General features: G+C 51.2%; 1 protein-coding gene and 1 long non-coding RNA gene across 4 annotated transcripts in view; one reads left to right on the top strand and one right to left on the bottom strand.

The window, feature by feature from the left end:
• LOC100921588 (septin-2) overlaps positions 1-22470 on the top strand; it is a 100207-nt gene that overhangs the window by 32564 nt on the left and 45173 nt on the right. For all 3 annotated transcript variants that reach the window (XM_031948986.1, XM_031948984.1, XM_031948985.1), the window contains 4 exons: positions 4432-4533; positions 12809-12954; positions 18259-18342; positions 19065-19122. In XM_031948986.1, coding sequence (XP_031804846.1) covers positions 4432-4533; positions 12809-12954; positions 18259-18342; positions 19065-19122 — 390 coding nt within the window. The remainder of the gene's footprint in view (positions 1-4431; positions 4534-12808; positions 12955-18258; positions 18343-19064; positions 19123-22470) is intronic.
• Positions 18651-22127, bottom strand: LOC116420870. Its single transcript, XR_004231317.1, has 3 exons — positions 21587-22127; positions 20264-20483; positions 18651-18841 (listed from the first exon to the last, which is right to left on the bottom strand). It is a non-coding gene; the product is annotated as an uncharacterized LOC116420870 (long non-coding RNA).

Consider the following 22470-nt stretch of genomic DNA (forward strand, 5'->3'; position numbering starts at 1 on the left):
CTGTTCCCTCAGAGACAGCAGCACTGCCGAGTGAGCATCCCCCCGAGGATGGCGGCGGCCTGGGTCTGAGCTTTGTGTCCCTTCCCAGCTGGCTCTCTGGTGTCTGAGAGAAAGGGCTCCGCTTTCCTGCTTGGGTATTCTTTAGGTGTGTTCTGAGATAGAGGTTTCTTGAGCTGAAAAGCAGCCTGGGAGAGCATCTGGTCCAACTCTTTGTCTTTCGGCACTAACTGTTGTCCAGGAAAATGACTGTTTGTTCTCTATCTCTGCCCCCTTTGTGCCCTGGGTAGCTTTTGCCCTCATCTTTCTTTTTTTGTTTTTTTTTGTTTTTTTCATTTTCTTGAAAGTTTTCTTTTTTTTTTTTTTTTTTCTTTTCTTTTCTTTTATTTAATAGCCTTTTATTTACAGGTTATATGTATAGGTAACTTTCCAGCATTGACAATTGCCAAACTTCTTGTTCCAATTTTTCCCCTCTTTCCCCCCATCCCCTCCCCTAGAGGGCAGGATGACCAGTAGATGTTAAATATATTAAAATATAAATTAGATACACAATAAGTCTACATGACCAAACTGTTCATTTTGCTGTAGAAAAAGAATCAGACTCTGAAATATTGTACAATTAGCCTGTGAAGGAAATCAAAGATGCAGGTGGGCAAAAATATAGGGATTGTTGCCCTCATCTTTCACAAACTCCCAAGGACCTTCCCCTTGGACTTCGGTGGGCTGCACTGTGACTCACAGGATGCCCAGTGATATTTGTCACAGGCATTTAGTGGCTGGTTTCTCCCTTCTTCCAGCCATGTGTGTCCATGTAGCTTTCCCCACTTCTTGTGCTCAGACCCCGGTTGGTAACTGGCTACCTCCCATGGGTGCTCCTTGGGGGCCTGTGCCTTGCCTCCTTTGAGGCTGCTCCTGGTGCTTAGTCTCCGTGCCATCCACAATGTCTCCCTTATGTCTAATCAAAGCTGTTCATGGCCAAAAGGAGGCTACTGGATGCTTCAGTGAATGGAGCACTTGGCCTGCAAGACATGAGCTCAAATCTGCCTTCAGAGCCTGACTAGCTGTGTGGTCCCGAGCAACTCAAGTAACCCTTAATCCCCTGGAGAAGGAAATGGTCAACTACTCCATAGGCTTTGCCAAGAAAACCCCATGGATAGCATTGGTGTGCTATGGTCCACCAGGTTGTGAAGGATCATTCACTCAGAAGGACTGAGTCCCACCACCACCAGGTGGTTATCCAAGACGGTTGTTTACGTCTTGGTCGGGCTCATCTATGATAAAACCTCAAGAATTGTTTTGTTTGACTGTTTATTCTTGTCCCGAGGGTTTTCTTTTTCTTTTCCCAGTAAAGGGAGGATAGGAGAAAGGAAGAAGAAACTTTCAATAAAAAATTAAAAAAAAAATATTGCTAAGAAAGAAAAATGAACACTTAGGAAATGACCCTTGCTAATGTGGGCCAGTTGGAGGGAGAGCTAGTGCAAATCTTTGTTCTTTTCATCTGAGTAAGTAAACATTTTCAAGAAAAGAATTATTTTTAATTTCAAGAAGCACTTATTAAATGTGTAGTATGGGCAGCCCCGTGCTCATTAATGAGGACATGCAGACAAAAAAGAAATATTTACGCTGTCTAAGAAGCTTACATTAAGGATAGGAGTGTCTATATTTGAGGTAGAACATGTCGATAGAGAATCAAAAGCAAACTTCTTTTTGTACAGCAAAATAATGTTTTGGTCATGTATACTTATTGTGTATCTAAGTTATATTTTAATATATTTAACATCTACTGGTCATCCTGCCATCTAGGGGAGGGGGTGGGGGGGGGTAAGAGGTGAAAAATTGGAACAAGAGGTTTGGCAATTGTTAATGCTGTAAAGTTACCCATGTATATATCCTGTAAATTAAAGGCTATTAAATTAAAAAAAAAAAAAAAAAAAAGAATCAAAAGCAAACTATCTTGGGTCATTTCCAAATTGGGAAGGCAGGACTGGGAATCAAGGAATATGTCAGAATGCTAGGGCAAAAAAAAGCAAGAGGTGGGAGCTTTGATCTAGCAATGTCTCTACTGGTTTTTATCCCAAAGGGAGCATAAAAGACAGAAAAGGGCCTACATGTGCTAAATGTTTGTAGCAGCTCTTTTTGTAGTGGCAAAGAACTGGAAACTGAGGGGATGCTCCTCACTTGGACAGGGCTGAATAAGTCATGGCATATGAATGTGATGGAATATTATTATTCTATAAGAATTGATGAGCAGCTGATTTCAGAAAAGCCTAGAAAGACTTCCACAAACTGGTGCTAAATGAAGTGAGTAGAACCAGGAGAACGTTGTACACAGCAACGAGAATTTGTGATGATCAAGTCTGATAGATGTGACGCTTTTCAACAGTGAGGGGATTCAAGGCAGTTCCAATTGACTTGGGATGGAAAGTGCCATCTGCATCCAGAAGGAGAGCCATGGAAGCTGAATATGGATCAAAGTATAGCATTTTCACCTTTTAGAAGGATTGTTTGCTTGGGGGGGCTTTTTTTTCCTTTCTCAGGTCTTTTTCTCCTTTGATCTTTTTTTCTTGTACAGCTGACAACTACAGAAATATATTTAAAAGAATTGCACATATTTAATCTGTAAAAGATTGCTTACTGTTTTAGGGAGGGAGAAAATTTTGGAGCATCAAGTTTTACAAAAATGAAAAATAAATACTGTTGGAAAAAAAATCAGGAGGTGGGCCTCTGAGTAGGCCAGATTGGATGAAATATAAAGTGTGAAGGTGAGTGATATGGCACTTATGACAGGCTGGAGCCTTTAAAGTCAGGTAAAGGATTATTTTGTGTTTGCTTCTAGAGGTGACAGGGAGCCATTGAAGCTTCTTGAGGAGGGGAATAATATGAACAGCTAAATATTTTAGGAATATCACTTTGACACTCGTGTAGAATGGAGAGAGGCCTTGGTTAGGAAGTGATGAAGGTCAGATTTAGGATGCTCGTGTTGTGAATGGAGAGAAGGGGAGGTGGCAGGTAGAGACAAATATGGAAACAGAATTGACAAGACTTATTGGAATAGAAATTGTGTGTGTGAAGGAGAGTGAGAAGTTGAGGGTAACCCACATTGTGGACCTGGGTGAGTGGCAGGGTCATGGTGGTCATAATGAAAATACAAATTCACATGAGTCTTTGAGATTTCCTCTGTGGACATTCTGTCCTCATCTGAGTTTGTGTTTTGCTCTTTCCTGTCACCATAGTAGCTTTCTGCGGTCAAGGGTCTTTTTTGTTTCTTGTTCATTTTCTTTCTTTCTTTTTTTTTTTTTTTTAAACTTTTAAGGTCGAGCTCTGCTCCTGAGCTAAGAAGTCCCAACCTTTCTTTGAAGCTCTGAGCTACGCCTTTGAGCACAGAGGCCCCTTGTGTTTGTGTGTGTGTGGGGGTAGTTTTGCCTACTCTTTTCAGGAAACAGTCTGGTTTCCCACAGTTTGCCTTCTGAGCTGGAACTAGGACTTCCCCCACTGTTTTACTCCTCTACTGAGCCAGGACTGAGGGTCTTAGTTGCTGATTTGCTGTGATTAAGACCCTGTCACTGGCTTTTCCACAATTTATCTGAGCTGGGCCGAGCATCTTTTTCACCCCAGTGAGACTGACCTTTCCTGAAGTTTTTTCAGTCCATCTTGAGCTGGAGAGCGGTTTCGTTCCATCAGATTCTATTCAAAGGTTTGGTTTCATGTGGTTTTTGAGGAATGGTCATAATAAAAATAGCAAATTTAGGGAGGGGGTGGATTTGAGGAGAAAAATAATGAATTTGTTTTGGATATGTTGAGCTTGAATATCTCAAAAGATAAAATATAAAAAAAAATCTAATGTTTAAAAAAAGCATAAAATTCATTTATGTGCCTTAACTCATTTCCCTGATCATGCCGGATAAGTAGGGACTCGGCCAGGCACTTCTGATGTCTCCATATGGTAAACCCAAGCTTTCCCAGGCTGATAATAGGGGCTGGGGCAGACTCTCCTCACCTCTCCGTGGTAGCCCAGGCTCTCCCTGATAGGACCCAATATAGCCTCTCCTCACCTCTCCAAGGTAGGCCAGACTGTGCCTGATTAGGGGCTGGTGCAGCCTCTCCTCACCTCTCCATGGCAGACCAGGTCACCCTTGGCAAGGGCTGGGCCTTTCTCTGGGTCCTCTCTTGGAACTGGCCGCATAAGTCATGGTATACGAATGTAATGGAATATTATTATTCTATAAGAATTGAAGATTCATTTCCACAGCCTCTCCTGCTGTGCAGCACTTGAGTCTCGGCCCCTTTGTAGTCTTCAGCCGTAGGCCAGTGTTTCTTTGGGGGTGAGAGAGCCTTGGCAGGAGGTGACCTTGGGGCCGGCTTCCAAGCCCTCACCGGTGCTGTCTGTCTCTGCTGCTCTGTCATGATGCCATTTCTCTTTCTCCTCCCCTGTAGATCCTCGATGAAATCTCTGAACATGGCATTCGCATTTATCACTTGCCCGATGCAGACTCTGATGAAGATGAGGAGTTCAAAGAACAAACCAGAGACCTGAAGGTGGGTTTGTCTTTGACTCTTGCTGGGGGTTTTTGTGGACTGTATTTACCAGCTTCTACTTGACCAAATCATGGCTGTGAATCGAGGGCTTTTATTCTTTGAAGACCTGGTTCGGGAAGAAAATGGATGAATTCATGGTAAAATCCATAGGCTTTTATGGCGTGGCATGAGCAGGTGTGGCGTGGCTTGTCTTGTTCCCCCGTTGGGAGCCCAGGAGAGGTTTAGAAGACAATCACTATTTCTAGGGGCCTCAGATCCTGGCTCTGCCATTTCTTTCTTGGATGAAGTCAGACAGGTGATTACCTGCTACGGGCCTTACTTTTGCTCATCTGTAAACCGAAGGTTCACTGAAAGTTCTTTGGACTTGACTTTGTGCTTCTCTTGTGAGAAGCACAAAAAACTCAATGTGGTAGCACAGTTTCAGGATTATTATCCTCATTTCATATTAAGGAAACGGAGACTCAGAAATCTAGAATTGGAAGGGACAGTGTCCTCTTCGATAGAATCAAAATTCCCAAGAAGTTAAATGGAGACAAGTTAAGTGGGAATTTGTGCCCAGCGTCTCCACAGGGCTGTCCTCAGTATCTTGTCCTTGGGACTTTGTGATGGCGGCAGCAGCAGGTCGAGCCTCCCTCTCTTTCATCAGCTCCCCTGTGTTTGGTGCCACTTTTGTGAATTAGTTCTCCCAGAGGCACTTGTGCCCCAGGGATATTCAGTAGCCAAGATTTTGGACTGTACACAGGACCAAAAGAGAAGAAAAGTTAAAAAAACCCCAACTTGCCCATGCCAGGTGATTCTGACTCGTTTCCCAGGAGTGGAGGCGAGTGCTCTCAGGGCATTCTGTCCTGTTGCAGGTCTGGCCTCTGGGATTAAGCAGAGGCCTGAATTGTTGAGTGGGGAGCAGGGAAGTAACATGGCAGATTATCTGATCCCCAAACCCTAAATGCACTTCAAAGCCTCTCCTGGTGGTGTTTTCTCAGCCCTCCTCTGGCCCACCAGCTCAGACCCCAAGGGGGCTGATTACAGGGAGGCCCTGCACTGACCTTATAGAGTTTGCTCCATGAATACGAACAATTTATTATCGGTACTGTTGGGCTCTGTATGCGTCCATTTGTGAATGATGATGACAGGTAACCTGTGGAGGGGAATAGCAATTCATTCTGATAATCCCATTGATAAAAATAAGGATGGTCATAACCTGATTTGTATGAGAGGCAGCCTCAGAGAGAGAGCCCTGGGTTCAAGCACCACTGCAGAGTGGGCCTTCTGACCCCCAGCAGCACTTGGAGAAGAACGAGCAAAGCCATTGGTGGTCAGCATTGGCAAAGTGTTTCCTTACTGGGCATTTCCTGCACTAAGGTAGCCATAGGTCAGAACCAAAACACCCCGCCACCCGGATAGCACTTGGGAAATTTTTTTAATAATATTTTTTCAATTATATATAAAAACATTTGTTAATATTTATTTTTTAAAAATTTGAGTTCCAGGTTTTCTCCTCTTCCTTCTCCTGATAAGGCAAGCAGTTGGATAGAGACCCCAAAGTGCAAAGTGTATTTCCATATTAGCCATGTTGTGAAAGGAAAAAACAGACTAAACCACCCCCCCCCCAAAAAAAAACCCAAGAAAAATAAGGAAAGTTTAGAAAGTATGCTCCAATCCACATTCAGATGGTCAGTTCTTTCTCTGAAGGCTGATGGCATTTTTCATCAAAAGTCCTTTGATCATTGTATTGATCAGAACATCTACAACATTCTCCTGGTTCTGCTCACTTCACTCTGCATCAGTTCATGTAAGTCTGTTCAGATCTTTCCTGCTCATCATTTGTTATAGCACCGGCGTGTTCTGTCACAGTCACATACCACTGCTTGTGCAGCCATTCCCCAAGACATGGGGAATAATGTCTGTTTTACTCCTCTACTGAGCCAGGACTGAGGGTCTTAGTTGCTGATTTGCTGTGATTAAGACCCTGTCACTGGCTTTTCTACAATTTATCTATTATCCACAATCTAATCTGAAATCTGATTGATTTCTAATTCTTGGCCACCGGCCAAAGAGCTGCTAGACATAGTTTTATAAATCTAGGTCCTTTTCCTTTTGATTTTTTAAATCTCTTTGGGATATAGACCTAGTAGGGGTATTACTTTGTCAAGGGGTGTGCCCAGTTTTATGACTCTTTGGGCACAGTCGCAAATTGTTCTCCATAATGGTCGCATCAGTTCACAACTCCCCAAACAGGGCATTAGTGTCTGAATTTTTCCCCATTTTCTCTAGCATTTGCCATTTTCCCTTTCTGTCTTGATGTGATGGTAGTATGTAAGAGTTGTTTTAATTTGCATTTCTCTATTCATTGATTTAGAGCAGGGGTCCTTAAACTTTTTAAATAGGGGCCAGTTCACTGTCCCTCAGACTGTTGGAGGGCCAGACTAGAGTAAAAACAAAAACTTTGTTTTGTGGGCCTTTAAATAAAGAAACTTCATAGCCCTGAGTGAGGGGGATAATCATCCTCAGCTGCTGCATCTGGCCCACAGGCTGTAATTTGAGGACCCCTGATTTTTAGAGCATGTTTTCATATGATTATATATGTATGTATGGCTATCTATAGCTTTGATTTCTTCTGAAAACTGCCCGTCCATATCCTTGGATCATTTGTCAGTCGGGAAATGAGTTATTTTCTTATACCTCTGACACAGTTCTTTGGGAAAGGCCTTATTTCTCAAATATACAAAGAAACTTGCTATAAAAATTGTTCCCTCTGGCCTCCCACCACCCAGTTTTCTGCTTTCCTTCTAATCTTGGCTGCATGGATTGGCTGGGAAATTTCAGAGCACTTTAACAAACATTATTGGATGTGACGATTGTTGGAACCCCCCCACTCCTCCAGAAGCAGTGGTTATCCATGAGCACCAGCTCACAGATTAGGCAGCTGAGGCTCAGTGAGCGTGGCTACTCACTCAGTGAAGGGCGCAGGCTGAGAAGGGAGCCAGTCCCTCCTGATTGGTTGACTAGAACACTCCCCATGGCACTGGGGCCTATTTTCCTGAAGCTGGGCCATAATAAAGAAAGGCTCATTCAGAAACCCACGGCGTATTTGGAGTGAAGGTTTGAAAACACCGAGCATAATATTGACGCATGTGTACTGCAGAAACTTGTGGGGAGCCAGAACTGGGAGCAGGGTGTTCCTGCAGGAGAGAAGGACCCACTGGGCCAGTGGAGAGTGTTTCTCTGCACAAGCAGATCCAGGGGGACAATGAGCGCCTCTCATCCTGTTGAAATCCAGTTTTTAGGCTTGGTTTTTGTTCTCTGGGCCTCAGAGGTCACCAGGCTCACTAGTGCTTTTCTCTAGCTGGGATTCATTGGAGCCACTGAGATTGGATGACCCAATTTCCCAAGGTCCTTTGCTAATGGCTGGTTGTGGGCGGTGTGGATGGAGTGACCTGGCTTTGGCTGTTTCCCAAGACCTCCTCCTTTCCACTTAGCTCTGATACCAGCGTGGCTGTGAAGCTGGAAGGGGAGTAGAGCCCCAGAGCCAAACATCAGCCAGGATGCCCTTCTGGGCAGCAGGGGCAGGAAGGATGAGGTCAAGAGTGACCCCCGGGAGGCTCCTGCTCTCATTCCCTTACATCAGGTAGAGCTGACTGCCTCGTACAAGATTCGCTCCTTCCTTTTCAATCTTGGCCATGGCCCTTCCCTAGTGCCTGAGGGGTTCTCTAAGGACCCTGCTGGCTCTCAGTCCCTTCAGCCTGTGATCAAAGCGGGGCAGCTTTTGTGCCTTGCTTCCTGTGCCCTTCTGTCCATCCCTGTGGAGGGTTCGGCCGCCGGGCCAGAGCCTTCTCTGCATCTGCCACGGGAGTCCCCTCTCCTGGCCTAGTCGGGTCTGCACTGAGCAACAGCACTTCTGTGCAGCCTCCCGGCCGGCTTGGCCTCCACTGCTTCCTGGCTTCTCCCAAGCCCAGCTCAGTTCTCTCTCGGCTCTTGATCCCAGTGGTTCTGCCCTCTCTGGGACTTTGCCTTTATTCTTCCCCTTCTCTTGCTCACAGCTTCAGTCTCTATCAGCCGACTTCCCTCTTCTGCCTACAAGCCTTGGGTTACTGCTTACTGTGTGCCAAGTGCTGTGCCAGGCCCTGAGGGCGCTAGTGCAGGAGCAAGAGCATCCCTGCCTCCCAGCAACTTAGTCAGTCAGGTGATCTCAGAAAAGTAAATGAGGAGGGATGAGAGAGAGAGAGAGAAAGAGAGAGAGAGAGAGAGAGAGAGAGAGAGAGAGAGGTGTATATTTGCACACTCAGTTGGGTATAGAAACCTATTGTATTCAAGGGGGAAATAGGATGGCAAGTGGATAAGAGAAAGAAAGGGGGAGAATAAAAGGAAGGATAAATTAAAGGAGGCAGTAATCAAAAGCAAAACAGACTTTTCAGGAGGGATAGGATAAACTGAAGAAAATGGCTTGCTTTAAGGTAATACACATTTAGTAATCTGTGCCTCAAAGAGAGCAAAGAAAAACGTTTTGAGCAGCCCTTTCTGTGAGGGCCAAGAATTGGAAATGGGAGATGCTCATAAATTGGCATAATGGCCAAATAAGTGGTGGCATATATTTGTGATAGAATATTGTCATGCTATAAGACATGACAAAGGGGATGGTTTCAGAAAATCCGGGGAAGACTCATATGAGCTGATGCAAAGGGAAGTGAGCAGAACCAGAAGTACATTGTACATAGTAACAGCAACATTGTAAGATGATCCACTATGAGTCTCAGCTGCTCTGATCAATACAGTGGTTCAAGACTTCTGAGGACTCGTGATGAAAAGTGCTGTCCACCTTCAGAGAGAAAACTAATGAACTCCAAGAGCCCATTGAAGTATAATTTTCTCTATTTTCGCATTAGAGCTAACATGGAATTATATTTTGCATGATTTCATCTATCATATTGTTTGCCTTCTCAATGAGTAGGAAAAGGGTAGGATGGAGAGAATTTAGAACTCAGAACAAAAAAAAAGTTTAAAATAAATCAATAATATTTAAAAAAATAAAATTAAACAACTCCTCAGTATTTTATGGCGTGCACTAAAAGTCTCCTTCACCGAGAAGTGTCCGGACTTCACCAGCCTCACCGCCCAAGGGGTCTCCAAGAGGTTAAGACTGTTAGATTAGCCCGTTTGTCTCACTCTCGTTTGTATATAGTTGTTTTCTGTTGTTTCCCTTCAAAATTGTAAACTCCAGGAGGGTGGCGACCGCTTTTTCCTCTCTGTGTTCCTAGCTTAGCCCGGTGCCTGGCACACAGTAAGCACTTAAAATGCCTTTCAGCTTAGCCACGTCCTTCCTAAAACGTGGTGCCTTGAATGGAACACCGTGGTGCTGCTTTGGTATGCCCAGGGCACCGGCCAGAAGCCCCGTCACCTCCTTATTCCTGGAAGCTGTGCCCCAGATGGCATCAGCCGTGGCCTTGCGAGCTCCCACCCAGCCCTGCCTTCCCATTGTGTGCTGGGAAAGGTCCTTCTTTCTGACTCTCTTTCTCAGTCTCCTTTGGACTAGTTGCCCCGGCCCTTAGCATACAGTAGGCACTACATAATGCTTGTTGGCTTTTTGGTGTGTTGGATCCTCTTAGTCTCTGTCTTTGACAAACCTCTGTCTTGGGTCCTTTTTGTTTCTTTTTTACATTTGCTCTCTTGGCAATCTTAGGATCTCTCATAGGAAGCTTTTTGACCTATGTATAATTTGTCACCTTCATATGTATAACTCCCCCATTCAAATATTCCTCCTGAAATCTAGGCTATTTTCTAGCTATATCTATATCTGTCTGTCTGTCTATTTATCCATCCACTTATCTATCTGCCTACCTACTTGCCCACCTACCTGTCTATTTATCAGTCTGTCTGTTTAGCTATTAATCTGTCTGTCTGTTTCTTTATCCATCCATCCATCTGTGTGTCCATCCGTCCATCCGTCTATCTATCTATCTAACCATCTGTCCTTGGGCTGAACTACCTGGATTTCCTCCTAGAATTTTAAATGCAACACGAGCAAAACAAAAACAATTTCCCACTTTTTAAAGTGGGCTCTTTGTCGTTATTGATCATGATAATAGTTCCCATTTGTAGAGTACTTTAAGCTTTGTGAAGTTCTTTATAAATATCTCACTTTATCCTTGCAACTCTCATGATGTGGGTGCTGTTATCAGCCCCATTTTACAGGGAAGGAAACTGAGGCAAACAGTGCGATGACTTGGCCAGAGTCAGAAAGTATTTGGAAGTGTCTGAGCCCATTTGTGCTTCCTCTGTGCTTCCATTTCTTCTGAGGAGATTTCGTACCAGTCCCTCAGCTTCAGGCAGGGTAGAAGGATCCTTCTGGCTTTGCTGCCCCTTCTCCCGGAGGCCCTTGCCATCTCTGGCACATCCCTCGTGTCCTCCCCCGGCCGGCCCTTGGCGCTGCTGCAGCAGCATCTTCAGAGGCCTCTGGCCTCTTCTGCCCTCGCTCAGTGGCTGAAGCATCTTCTCCCGGCCCAGGTTGGTCGGCACCTCTCTGCCCGGGAGCCTGCAGAGGAGCCCTCTGGCCTTAGGGTCAGTCACAGGGCCCCCTCCCATCAGTCTGATCCTGGCCCATGTTCCACACTTCAGAAGCCGAGCGCTGTCATGGGCCTTGGTTCGGATCTTGCCTTTGGACACTTCCTTCCTGGGTGGCCTTGGATAAGGCACTTCTCTGTGCCTCAGTTTGCTCATCTGTAAAAGGGGGTTGGACTCAGTTCCTTCTGCCTGCAACTCATTTCCTGTTGGCATCCTTTCTGAGGCTGCACTTTCTGTTTCTGCATCCTTTCAGTGGCTGCTCCCGGGCCTGTGGTGCGCCCTTGGCCCCTTTGTGTAACTGGGGCCCCATCCCTGCCTTCCTCACTCCCGCCCTTCCCCAGAACATTCTTGGCCTTCTCACTCTCCTGCCCAGCAGCCACTTTGGGGCTGCTTAGCTTCGCCTTCTGTTCAAGGGAACATGAGCTCCTCGAGGACAGGGACCAGTTTCCTTCTTGCCTACCCAGGGCCTGCACTCTTTGAACCAAAAAAGATGGCAGCCGGTTACAGGTAGCGAGTTCTGGGCTCCATTCCCAGCCCTGCCACTCGCGCCTCTCAAGGCCCTGAGCTCCTGCATCCTCTTCTCTACGATGAGGGGACCGAGGCTCCGTCCAGCCCTGAATCTGACCAGCTCGTGGAAGGGCCACGGTTTCCCAGTCCGGTCTTCCGGCCTCTCATCTTGCTCACCGTCTAGCTGGAGCCGTGTGTCCCGAGTTCTTTGACTGGAGCCGTGTGTCCCGAGTGCACTGGCTGCCTTCCCCTTATGGGGTTCTCCCCATAATATTTTTTTGTTGTTGTTCATTCATTTCAGTCACGTCCAGCTCCTTATGATCTCAGATGGGATTTTCTTGGCAGAGACCCTAGAGGGGTTGGCCATTTTCTTCACCAGCTCATTTTACAGATGAGGAGCTGGAGGCAAGCAGGGTGACGTGACTTGTCCAGGGTCACACAGCTAATAGGGTCTGAGGCCCGATGCGAACTCCGGAAGACGAGTTTTCTGGACTGCAGGCCTGGCACCCTGTCCGTTAGGGCGTCATCTATGATCCCCATCCTACAATTTAATGACAGGAAACTGTTATTCTGCCATTTCCCTTGGCTATTCATCCCCGACACTCCTTACTCACTTGGGTTCTGGCATATGGATTTTCACTGGGCTTTCCTGACGATACTTTCCTCTATTAAAATTGTTGTTATAGTATCTGCAAGCTCCTGTACTGCCTAATCTTTTTCTATTTTAAAATCGAAATTTATTCATGTAAATTCTAAGTAACTCACATTTTACAGTTGAAATTTACCAAAGGATCTCTTAACATTGGTGGATTTTGAGTCCAAAGACCTGTCCTCTAACCCTGGCTGAGCCGCCTGCTATCTGTGTGACTTGGGCCTTCCCAGGACTTCATTTTCATGTTCTGCAAAGAGGCTCCATCAGGGTGTCAGGCACGCAGCCTGTGGCCCCCAACATCCCTGAGTGTGGCCTGAGCCACATGAAAATATCCGTGGGAGATATTTAACACAATGGCTAATGCTTAAAACAAGTCAGTAGGTGGGGCTCTGGCAGGGATCCTCACCGGTGATTTAGTGACCCCATTTCTAGTAGACTCTGACCTCACTGGGTCATCGATCTCTTAGGTCCAATCTGACCGAAGCCTTTAAACCCACAGTGGTTCAGATACGCCCGGCGCAGATGCCCCCGAGAACTGATCTGGATTTTCTCTTCTTTCAGGCCAGCATTCCGTTTGCTGTCATTGGCTCTAACCAACTCATTGAGGTCAAAGGGAAAAAGATCCGGGGCCGCCTGTACCCTTGGGGGGTGGTAGAGGTGGAGAATCCGGAACACAACGACTTCCTAAAGCTGCGCACTATGTTGGTGTAAGTAAGATGGCCCCTAAGGCGAGTTGGGTTTTTGGGGGGGAACGTTTTCTTTGAGGGGCCTTTGAAACATTAGGTCTCCCTTTTTTTGTGTGATGTCTTGTGGGTGTTTTTCCTTCTACATGCGTAAGATAGAAAGTCACTTAATTATAGGAAGGAGGAGTAAGTCCTGACAAGCCAGTTGCAGGCTCCTAGGAGGGCAGCCGGGCTGGGGTTTCCCGTGATCCAGCGTTATTGTTGGGGGTCCCCGCTGGTGGTTGCCAAAGTTTTGTTCTTCCGAGTGGAAGAAGGTGCCCAGAAAGGCACCGAAGAAGGAAGCAGTGGGTGAGGGGGGACCGAGGGGAGCATCAAAAAAAATTTTTAATAGCATTTCATTTTTTCTAATTATATGTAAAGATAATTTTCAAAATTCATTTTTCGAAAGCTTTTGAGTTCCAATTTCCCCCCTCCCCAAGAAGGCAAGCCGTCCGATTTTGGTTATACACGTGCAGGTCGGTAAAATGTATTTCCACATTAGTCAGAAGTAGAAACAGAACCAAAGGAAAAACACAAAAAAGCCCAAAAAGCAAAGGGAGTCTGTTTGCTCTGCATCGGGACCCTTCTTTCTCTGGATGGGGAGGGCGCGTTCCATGAGGAGTCCTTGGGAATTGTGGGGAGGCCTCCCTCTGAGAGGGAGAAGGCCTTTCCCAGCATTGCCTGCTAAGAGACGGGAGTATGGACGAACTTTGGGGGTCTGTGTCTATGTGTAAGGAGGCTTCATTAACTAAGTCTAGCAGGCCCAGGGGGTGGCGCCAGCGGGAGAGGCCCCCGGACCTGGGCCCCTCTTGGGACCTTGGTTTCCTCTTCTGGACGAGGTGGGGGCCCAGGGGAGATGGTCCACCCGCTGTTGGGTGCCCCCGGGCTCTGAAAGGGCTCTGATTCCGGGAAGGCCGCAATCGTGGGCAGAAGGGGAGATGCCCCCGAAGGTCACCTCTGTTGGTCTGGCTCTGCTTCCACCTGCCCCAGGAGAAAGGCTGGGAGTCCTTGTCCAGGAGGGAGCACACCCAGCACTTCTGGGAAGCACATTGTGACCCTCTGCTGCCCTCTCGTGGTGGCCCGAGGACGCGCCAGCTGCGGTTACCGACAGAACCTGACAATGGTTGAGGAGCCCTGAGGTCCTCCCTTTACAGAAGGGGAAACTAAGGCACCGGGAGGGGGAGGAACCAGCATCGGGATGTGATTCCGGTGCTCTGCTCACTGCTGCAGGGAGCACTGGATGGGGGAGCACTGGGATGGGGGAGCACTAGGATGTGATGCTGCCTGTGTGTCTGTCTGAAAGTGAGGACTTTGGGCAGCTTCAGGCCACGATCTCTTCTGAACTGGAACCCCCGACTCTCCTCCCGAGCCGGGCTTCGTGGTGGGTGTGGCAATGAGATATCAGCACGTGCTCTTTTTCAGGGGGAAAATCACAGTGCTCTACACTCAGTAGGTGCCTAATAATGTGTGAATTTGTCGAAAGCCCACATGGACGTGCCCAGGCCGTCCCAGAACTCTCTGTGAGACGTTTGTCTGGGCCCGTTGCAGGGGACAATAATAACTCGCTTCTCTCGGGCTTTGAGGTTTTTAAAGGGCTTTCCTCAGGCTGTTAGGAGACAGGTAGAGGAAGAATTATTGTCCGCATTTGGCAGAGGAGCGGGCAAAGTTCAAGCGAGGTAATTCCTGCCCATGGCTGCATCGCCTGCCAGCACGGGCAGAGCCGGGGAAAGTCCATGCAGGGGCCCCCATGGGGGGCTCCCTGTGACACCACCGGTGAGGGAGGACTCCCCGTCAGTCACCGAGCGCTGCCCCGGCTGCCGGGAGCCTGAGGGACTTGAAAGCCCTTTCGGTCTCCTCACGTACAACGTGCGGCGGTGGGAGCCGGGAGCCTGCGGGCTGGGGTCGCGGCCATTCTCCTGACCAGCTGAAGTGTCAGGGCCGCGATGGCCAGAAGGGGCCGGTACCGGGTGCCAGTCACCGAGCGAGCTGAGGCTGGCAGGGTCATGAGAGGCGCCTTAAGGAACTTTAACGCACCCTTGGTGGGAAGAGAGAGCCAGGAGCCCCGGGGACAGTGCAGAGAGAGAGCGGCTCCGACGGGGCCCTGAGAGGGGGCCGCCCTTGCTTGCTGGTGCAGCCTCCGGGAGGCTGTCAGGGAGGCACGATGAGCTGAATAGCCCTTAGGGCTCCTTCCAGCGATATGGGCTGTGCCTGTGGATACGGCCCTTGGGCAAGAGACGGGCTGGCATCTCCGCTTTCTCCCAGAGGCCTTGGGACGGCTCATGGTTAGCAGAGGGAAATCCCCCATCTCTAAGTCCTGGCAGGGCTGCTCCCCTCCGAAGTTAGCTTGGTGACTCAGCGCGGGGATCTCCGTTTGCTGGCCCCAGGATGAGGGGCTCCGGGGGGTGTTCTGGGGTGAGAGCTCACGAGCCCTTTCAGGGCTGATCGTCTGCTTTTGGCGGCAGCTTTTTACCCAGCTCTCCCCTGACTCCAGGGACCGGGACCGCAGCGGTCACACCCCGTGGGTCTCAGCAGATGGGCCGGGCCATGACCTGTCGGTGAGAGGGGAATATCCAGGCCAAGATCCCCTCAGGGAGTGGGTGGGTGAGGATAATTGGTGGCTGAAGGGGGCGCTGTGGCATCCCTGCACCTTGGGCATCCCCCAGAGGTGCCCCCTGTGCCCGGGGCATCACCAGGGGCTGAGGCCGATGTTGCTGCAGCCCTGCCTTACGTGCAAGTGAAGCACAACAGCTCCGGGAGTCCCTGGGGAGGAGCCGCCGGAGAGGCTCATAACCTGGGCCTGTGGGGGGGGAAGGGCTTCAAGGAGACCTCCTTGCTTTAGCCTTTTGCAAGGGCGAGGGTGGATGGGCCCGTGCCCTGGAGTAGCCGAGACCTCGGCAGGACTTGGCGGGAATGCTCCCCGCAGCAGTGCAGCCTCAGCCAGGACTGCCACCTGATCCCCTCCCCCATGCTGACCCGGCCGGACTGGGCCAAGGGCCCGATGGAGGAAAGACGTTTGTGGGCCCCAGAGCTGACCCAGCTTCCACAGCCTTCCCAGCTCCCGGGCCCTAGGACCCGGCTTCCTGCCCCTTCTCCCTCCTCCCAGCTCCACGTCCCAGCCCAGCCACTGCTTCAAGCCCAGCAACCAAGGCCGGGGCCGGGCTTTCAGACAAAAGAGTCCTTGAGAGGCCCCTCGGGTGGTAGGAGGGCGAGGGACCGGAGACGGGCACACGGCCGCCCCCATCACTTTCAGGAAAATGACCTTGGACTGGCGATGACTGTGTGGGCAGAGAGACGGGCGCACCTGAGGGATGCTGGGAGGAGGGGCAGGGCAGAGCGGACGGCCCGGCTGGGGCGGCCCTGGGGTTTCCAGTGCCCTCCATGGCAACAGCACAGCTGGGGGAGGACCAGGAGGGGTCTGATGGGTGTCACCTCAGGTAGGCCTGGGTCCCCTCACACTGGCTTAGACAATGACCAGCTCGCATTGTCTGTGTTGTTTTGGCTTTTTTCCCCTTTCCCAATGACATTTTCATGGTCCGGGGGCGACTTGAGTGTGTCGGACTCCCGGCCCTCCCCTGCCCCCGGCACCGCGGCCCTGCCTGGACGCCCTCCCCCGGGCGGCCGGGCCCAGCCCTTGGCCCCCTCTCCGCGGGTTGGCGAGTGCCACGTTCCCCGTTGTGGGCAGCAGGCGGGACTTGGCCGAAGGGGCGCGGCCGTTCCGAACGGCATCGGAGAGACGGGGCCAGTTACCGACCTGCCCGTGCCCTGTGACCCACCGCTCACAGGGGCCCCCGAGGGACCAACCCAAGGCCGAGGTCCCTGAGCCCCCGCAGGGAGCCCTCGCATTAGGAAAGCGAGGGGAGCCAGGACGCCACTAGGTGGTGCCAGAGGGCCTGGAGCACGGGCTCCCCAGGAGGAGGACCCGGGTTCAAATCCAGCCTGAGACATTTACGGCTGCCTGAGCCTTTGCCCGGGAGGTCCCTCCATGTAAAATGGGGGTGATGATGGCCCTTCCCTCCCTGGGCCGTGAGGAGCCAATGGGGTGATGACTGTGCCGCCCTTGGGCCCTGTGGGCAGCAGGAGCTCCCCCCCCGACCTGGAAAGTGGCGGAGGAGGGTGGGACGTCTGTGCAGAGAGCAATGAGAGGGGAGGGGATCAGAGAAACGGGGACCTGCGACCCGAGGCAGCCGCGGGGCGAGGAGGACTCAGTGGTGGGACGGGAAGATCGGCCACCAGAAACTCTGATCACCGAAGGGAGCCGGCACAGTCCGCAGATATTCTCTCTCGGGCTCTTGCTGACCACCCCGGAGGGAAGGCGCCGTTGTGGTCCCCATTTCACAGACAAGGAGACTGAGGCAGATGGTGGTGAAGCGGCGTGCCCAGGGTCACGTGGCTGGGAACGCGGCCCCCCCGGCTCCGGGCCCGGCGCCGTCTCCTACTGATCTCCTGGACTGTGAGAACCAGAGAAGGCCCTGGTGGTGAAGCCCCCTCTCCCCCCAGAGATGGAGGCTGTGGGGGTCTGTACTCAGCCATGGGCCGACACCTTCTGGTCTTGCTTAAGTGCCTCTCCTTGTCACAGTGTAGTTTGGGCTGAGGTGAGTTGACGAGAGGACTCGATGGCCGGGCAGCGGCGCCCAGAAAATCCGGGTCTGTTTGGTTTTTGGGAGGTGACAGTTGGGGGAGAAATCTAGACTGCAGCTTCGCCTCTCGCCGATTACACTCCCCATCTCTGAACCTCAGTTTCCTCATCTGTAAATTGGGCGCAGTGATCTCTGCGGCCCCCTGGCTCCCGGCTGGGACGAGGAGCTGGGTTTGAAGCCCTCGGCACAGCTGGAAGGGCTCTGTAGCTAGAGGTCCCTCACCTGTGTTTTGTTTTGTTTTTAAATCCAACTTTACTTCCAGGTCTGAATTTCCTCCCTCTCTTCCCCACCCTGAGAAAAACCAGATTATCAGAAATGTGGACATTTAGGACATTCTGCCCAGTCAGGCGTTTATTGAACCCCTCCTGTGTGCCGGGCTGTGCTTGGCCCGGGGCGGGATGCTCGTCAGCTTCCCGAACTGGAAGAGGATTGGGGAGACCGTGGCTTGGTTGGCAGGAAATCCGGTTCCGATGCCACTCGTCAGTCAGTGTCCGGGCCAGGCCGGGGTGGGCATTTTTGCCCCGGTGATGGTGCCCGGTGTGGGGTGGGCACCGTGGGACGGAGAGAGCATCGGGAGCGGCGGCAGGGACGGGCTGGGGCGGACTTAGGGGAAAAGCGTCCTGACGCGGCCTGTGCTGCGGACTCTCCTTAGGACGCACATGCAGGATCTCCAAGAGGTGACCCAGGACCTGCACTATGAGAACTTCCGCTCAGAGAGGCTGAAGCGGAGCGGCGGGTGAGTGTGCCAGGGCTGGGGCAGGGGCGGGGCTGGGGGCGCTGGGCAGAGCCCTGGCCCAAGGCGGCAACTGCTCTCCCGGCTCCTTCGGCCTCTGCGGGGCTGGGTTTTCCCTCCGGGCCCTGGTATCTCCTCTCTGGCCCTAAGCTCGCTGGTCCTTCTGCTCCGTTCTGGCCCCGAAGAACTTCCCCCAAGGACGCCGAGTTTAGGAGATTCTCTTCTGTGCTATTGGGGAGCCCTTTCTGCCTCAGCTTGCTAAGTTTGACATTTTTGTTTGATTTTTAGCAAATCTACACTTGAAAAGCAAAAGAAACTCCCATTTCTATAAAGCTTTAAAGTTTACAAATTATTTTCCTGGGACTTGGACAGGGTAGGAATCATTATTCCTATTTACTCACGGGGAAACCGAGGTCCCAAGAAGAAAGCCGTGTGGTCCCAACCGGGCAGTGTGAGAGCAGGGATTTGGACTCGGGGCCTGGGCAGCTCGGTGCACTTCCTCCTGTAAGGAGTTGAATGAAATTCTTGGCAGGGTCACCTCCCCCCCCCCATCTTCTCCCTGTTTTCCCTTATAAAGAAGCCCCTGGAGGAAGGAGCCGGTCCCAGGAGCACCGAAGGCCAGCTTCATTTGGCAGGGAACAGGCTGGGGCAGGGGAGGAGGGAGAGGGCCTCCTCTGTGAGGCTCCTGGCTGTGTCTGACCAGGCCGGGCCCTTGTGTCTTTCAGGCCAGATGGGGAGGAGGTGGTGGACAAGGATCGGATCCTCCAGCAGAAGGAGGCTGAGGTAAGGATGCTGCAGCCCACCTGCAGCCCCCCGACTCCCGGCTCTGGGGACGTGGCTCGGCTGAAGGGAAACAAGGCGGTTTCTAGGTCTGCCTTCTCAAGGATGGGGATTGTTATAAACTCGGCAGAGAGGAGGCTGCAGGCCTGGGCCGGGCCTTGGGACCCCTTGTCCCCGTCAGCCAGGTGCCCCTCCCAGGACTCCTCCCTCGGTCCTCCTTCCTGGGGATCCCAAGCAGAGGGGCCTGGTCCTCTCCGTGCTCCCAGGAGGCCCCGAGGGGCCGCGGCAGGGCCGAGGAGGGTGCTTTTGGTTAACGAGCACCTCAAGGTGAGGAAGGCGCAGAAAGTCACCCCCGTGTTACTCCCCAGCATGGGAGACTGTGTGCATTTGGGGTCCAGATAAACACACTCTTGTGTGCCCATCCCTGCACCCTCACGCACATGTGCACGCGCGCTCTTTCCATGATGTCTCTCAGCATAAACACCCCGTGGGCAGCCCCTCCCCCGGGCCTAGGACGCCTGCCCCCCATACCCCCCATAAGGCTGTTCGGATGCGCTTCTCTCCCTGGGGCAGCAGCTGCTTTGGGCCTGTGTGTCCTTGGCCTGGCCTGGTGCCCCCCCGGGGGGGTGCTTAGTCAGTGCTTGTGGAGCTGACGTTTCCCTGGGGGGGGGCCCTCACTCAGGAGAGGCTTCTGTCCATCTGAACCGAACCTGTCCCACGTGTGGGGCTCAGGGTGTGGCCCCGGTGAGTGGGCCCAGGGTGGACCCTGGCATGGGGACCCATAACCTCCTCGAGGGGGTGCAGGTCATGCCCCCACAAACCTTCCCATCGTGTGCTCTCGGTGCTGGGGGACCTCGGAGATAATCCACCCCCTGACCTTTGATGGAGAGCGACACTTGGTGTCCGGCCTTGGGTCCCACAGAGTAAGTGGCAGGGCTGGGCTCGCAGCCACTCCCCGGACCATGCCTGGGCTTGTTCCCACTGAAGCACCTGCCCCTGGCCCTGGCCCTGGAGCATTTTCATCCTTCTGTCCAGGCGAGCACTGGGCCCCTAGCCAGGAAGAGGAGCTCAGTGTGTCCTGGGACACTTCCCAGCTGTGTGACCCTGTAGTTCACTAACGTGCCGCCTGCCTCGGTTTCCTCACCTGTAAAATGGGGACAAGCTCTTCCCTCCCAGGGTGCTTGTGAGATTTCTGAGGCACCTGGCACGGTGCTTGGCACACAGTAGGCATTGTATACTCTCTTCCTTATTCATCTTGCTGGAGACGCTCTTCTCTTCCCTGGGCTTTGGGCAGGTTACCAGGTAGCTCTGGGGCCGTTCTTCTTCTGTCTCTTCCTTTTATGATCTTGCACTTGTACATGTCCCTGAGATTTTTTTTAATAATACCTTTTTATTTTCAAAATATTTGCAAAGATAGTTTCCAACATTCACCCTCGTGCTACATAAAACCTCGTGCTACAATTTTTTTCCTCCCTCCCTTCCCCCACTCCCTCCCCTAGACGGCGAGGGATCCGCTATATGTCAAACGTACAATTCTTCTGTACATATTCCCACACTTATCCCACTGCACAGAAAAGTCAGATCAGAAAGGAACAAAATGAGAAAGAAAAAAAGGCAGCAAGCGACAGCAAAAAGGGTGAGATGCTGTTTTTGGCATCCATAGCCAGTCCCCACAATCTTCCAGTGCCTGATGCTCTCTCCATCCCAGGTCTCTTGGGATTGCCTGAATCTCCTCATTGTTGAAAAGAGCCACGTCCGTCAGAGTTGACCATCACATAGTCTTGCTGTTGCTGTGTAGGTCCTGGCTCTGCTCATTTCTTTTTTGTTTGTTTGTTTGTTTTTGCTGAGGCAGTTGGGGTTAAAGTGTCTGAGGGCAGATTTGCACTCAGGGCCTCCTGACTTCAGGGCTGGTGCTCTACCCCCTGCGCCCCCTGGCTGCCCTGGTCCTGCTCACTTCCCTCAGCATCAGTTCATGTCAGTCTCTCCAGGACTCTCTGAAACCATCCTGTTGGTCATTTCTTACAGAACAATAATATTCCATAATATTCATATACCACAGTTTATTCAGCCATTCCCCAGCTGATGGGCATCCCCTCAGTTTCCAGTTTCTTGCCACCACAAACAGGGCTGCCACAGACATGTTTCCCCACGTGGGTCCCTTTCCCTCCTTTGAGATCCCTCTGGGATACAGGCCCAGCAGAGCCACTGTAGGATCAGGGGGACGCACAGTTTGAGAGCCCCCGAGGCCTCTGACACGGTTCTCCCCTGCTGCTCGTTGTTGGTCTCCGGCCGTGTACACACACGCCCTCTGTGCAGCTTTCCCTCGCTTTGGCTCACCTACCATTGGGGTTCTTCTGAGGTCGCGGTATCCATGATTCGTAGCCACGGAGCCTCCCAGCCAGAACGTGGGTGATCGTTAGAGGGGCTTTTGTGGCTGGGAACAGATTGAGATACTTAAAAGTCCTACCTGGTTTTCCACATACAGCCCGGCCCCTTCCCTTCTCCTCGGTTCTGGGCCCTGCTCATTGTCCCTCTGCAGCTGTGTCCCTGTGAGGGTTCCACATAATAATAAATTGTTTTCAGATTGACTCCGAAATGGAACACAATTCCTGCTTGGAATCTAGCAGCCCCTTTCATTCTTTGTCGGTTCTCGATGTTGTGTTTCTCTGGCGTGGAGCCCTACGAGACGGACGTGTGCTCCTGGGGGCTGTCTGTCCCTTTACATACTTTGCTGGTGGGTGGTCTCTTGGAGAAAGTGTACTAAAGCAGGCGGCCGGTCTCCCCTCAGGGTGCCGCGGGAGGTCTGGAGCCCCTCATCCCCTCCTGCCATTTTTCCTCTGGCTGTCACCACCATGAGAAGTCTGGAGCGTGACCCCCCCCCCCCACCCCAGCCACTTCCCACGGTCCTGACTGCCATCCTCCAGTGGACTGGACTGATGCTGTTCTGTAGGAACACAGGGGTTACCCGCTAACACCTCACTTGTGCTGATGCAGCCCCATCCAGGCCTGGCCCAAACTACATTGATTTTCCTTTTTGTCTAATTGTAAGTTTATTTATTTTGATACATATTTTTTATGAATCATGTTGGGAGAGAAAAATCAGAGCAAAAGGGAAACCACGAGAGAGGAAAAACAAACAAACAAACAAAAAAGAAGTGAACATAGTATATGTTGACTTATATGCAGTTTCCTTCAATCTTTTTCTGGATACAGAAGGCATTTTCTGTCCAAAGTCTTTTGGGATTGCCTTGGATCACGGAACCACTGAGAAGAATCACTTCTTTCATCGTTGATTATTGCACGATCTTCTCGTTGCCGTGTGCAATGTTTTCCTGGTTCTGTGTACTTCCC

This window comes from Sarcophilus harrisii, chromosome 1, assembly GCF_902635505.1.
Source record: "Sarcophilus harrisii chromosome 1, mSarHar1.11, whole genome shotgun sequence".
Classification (NCBI taxonomy): Eukaryota; Metazoa; Chordata; class Mammalia; order Dasyuromorphia; family Dasyuridae; genus Sarcophilus; species Sarcophilus harrisii.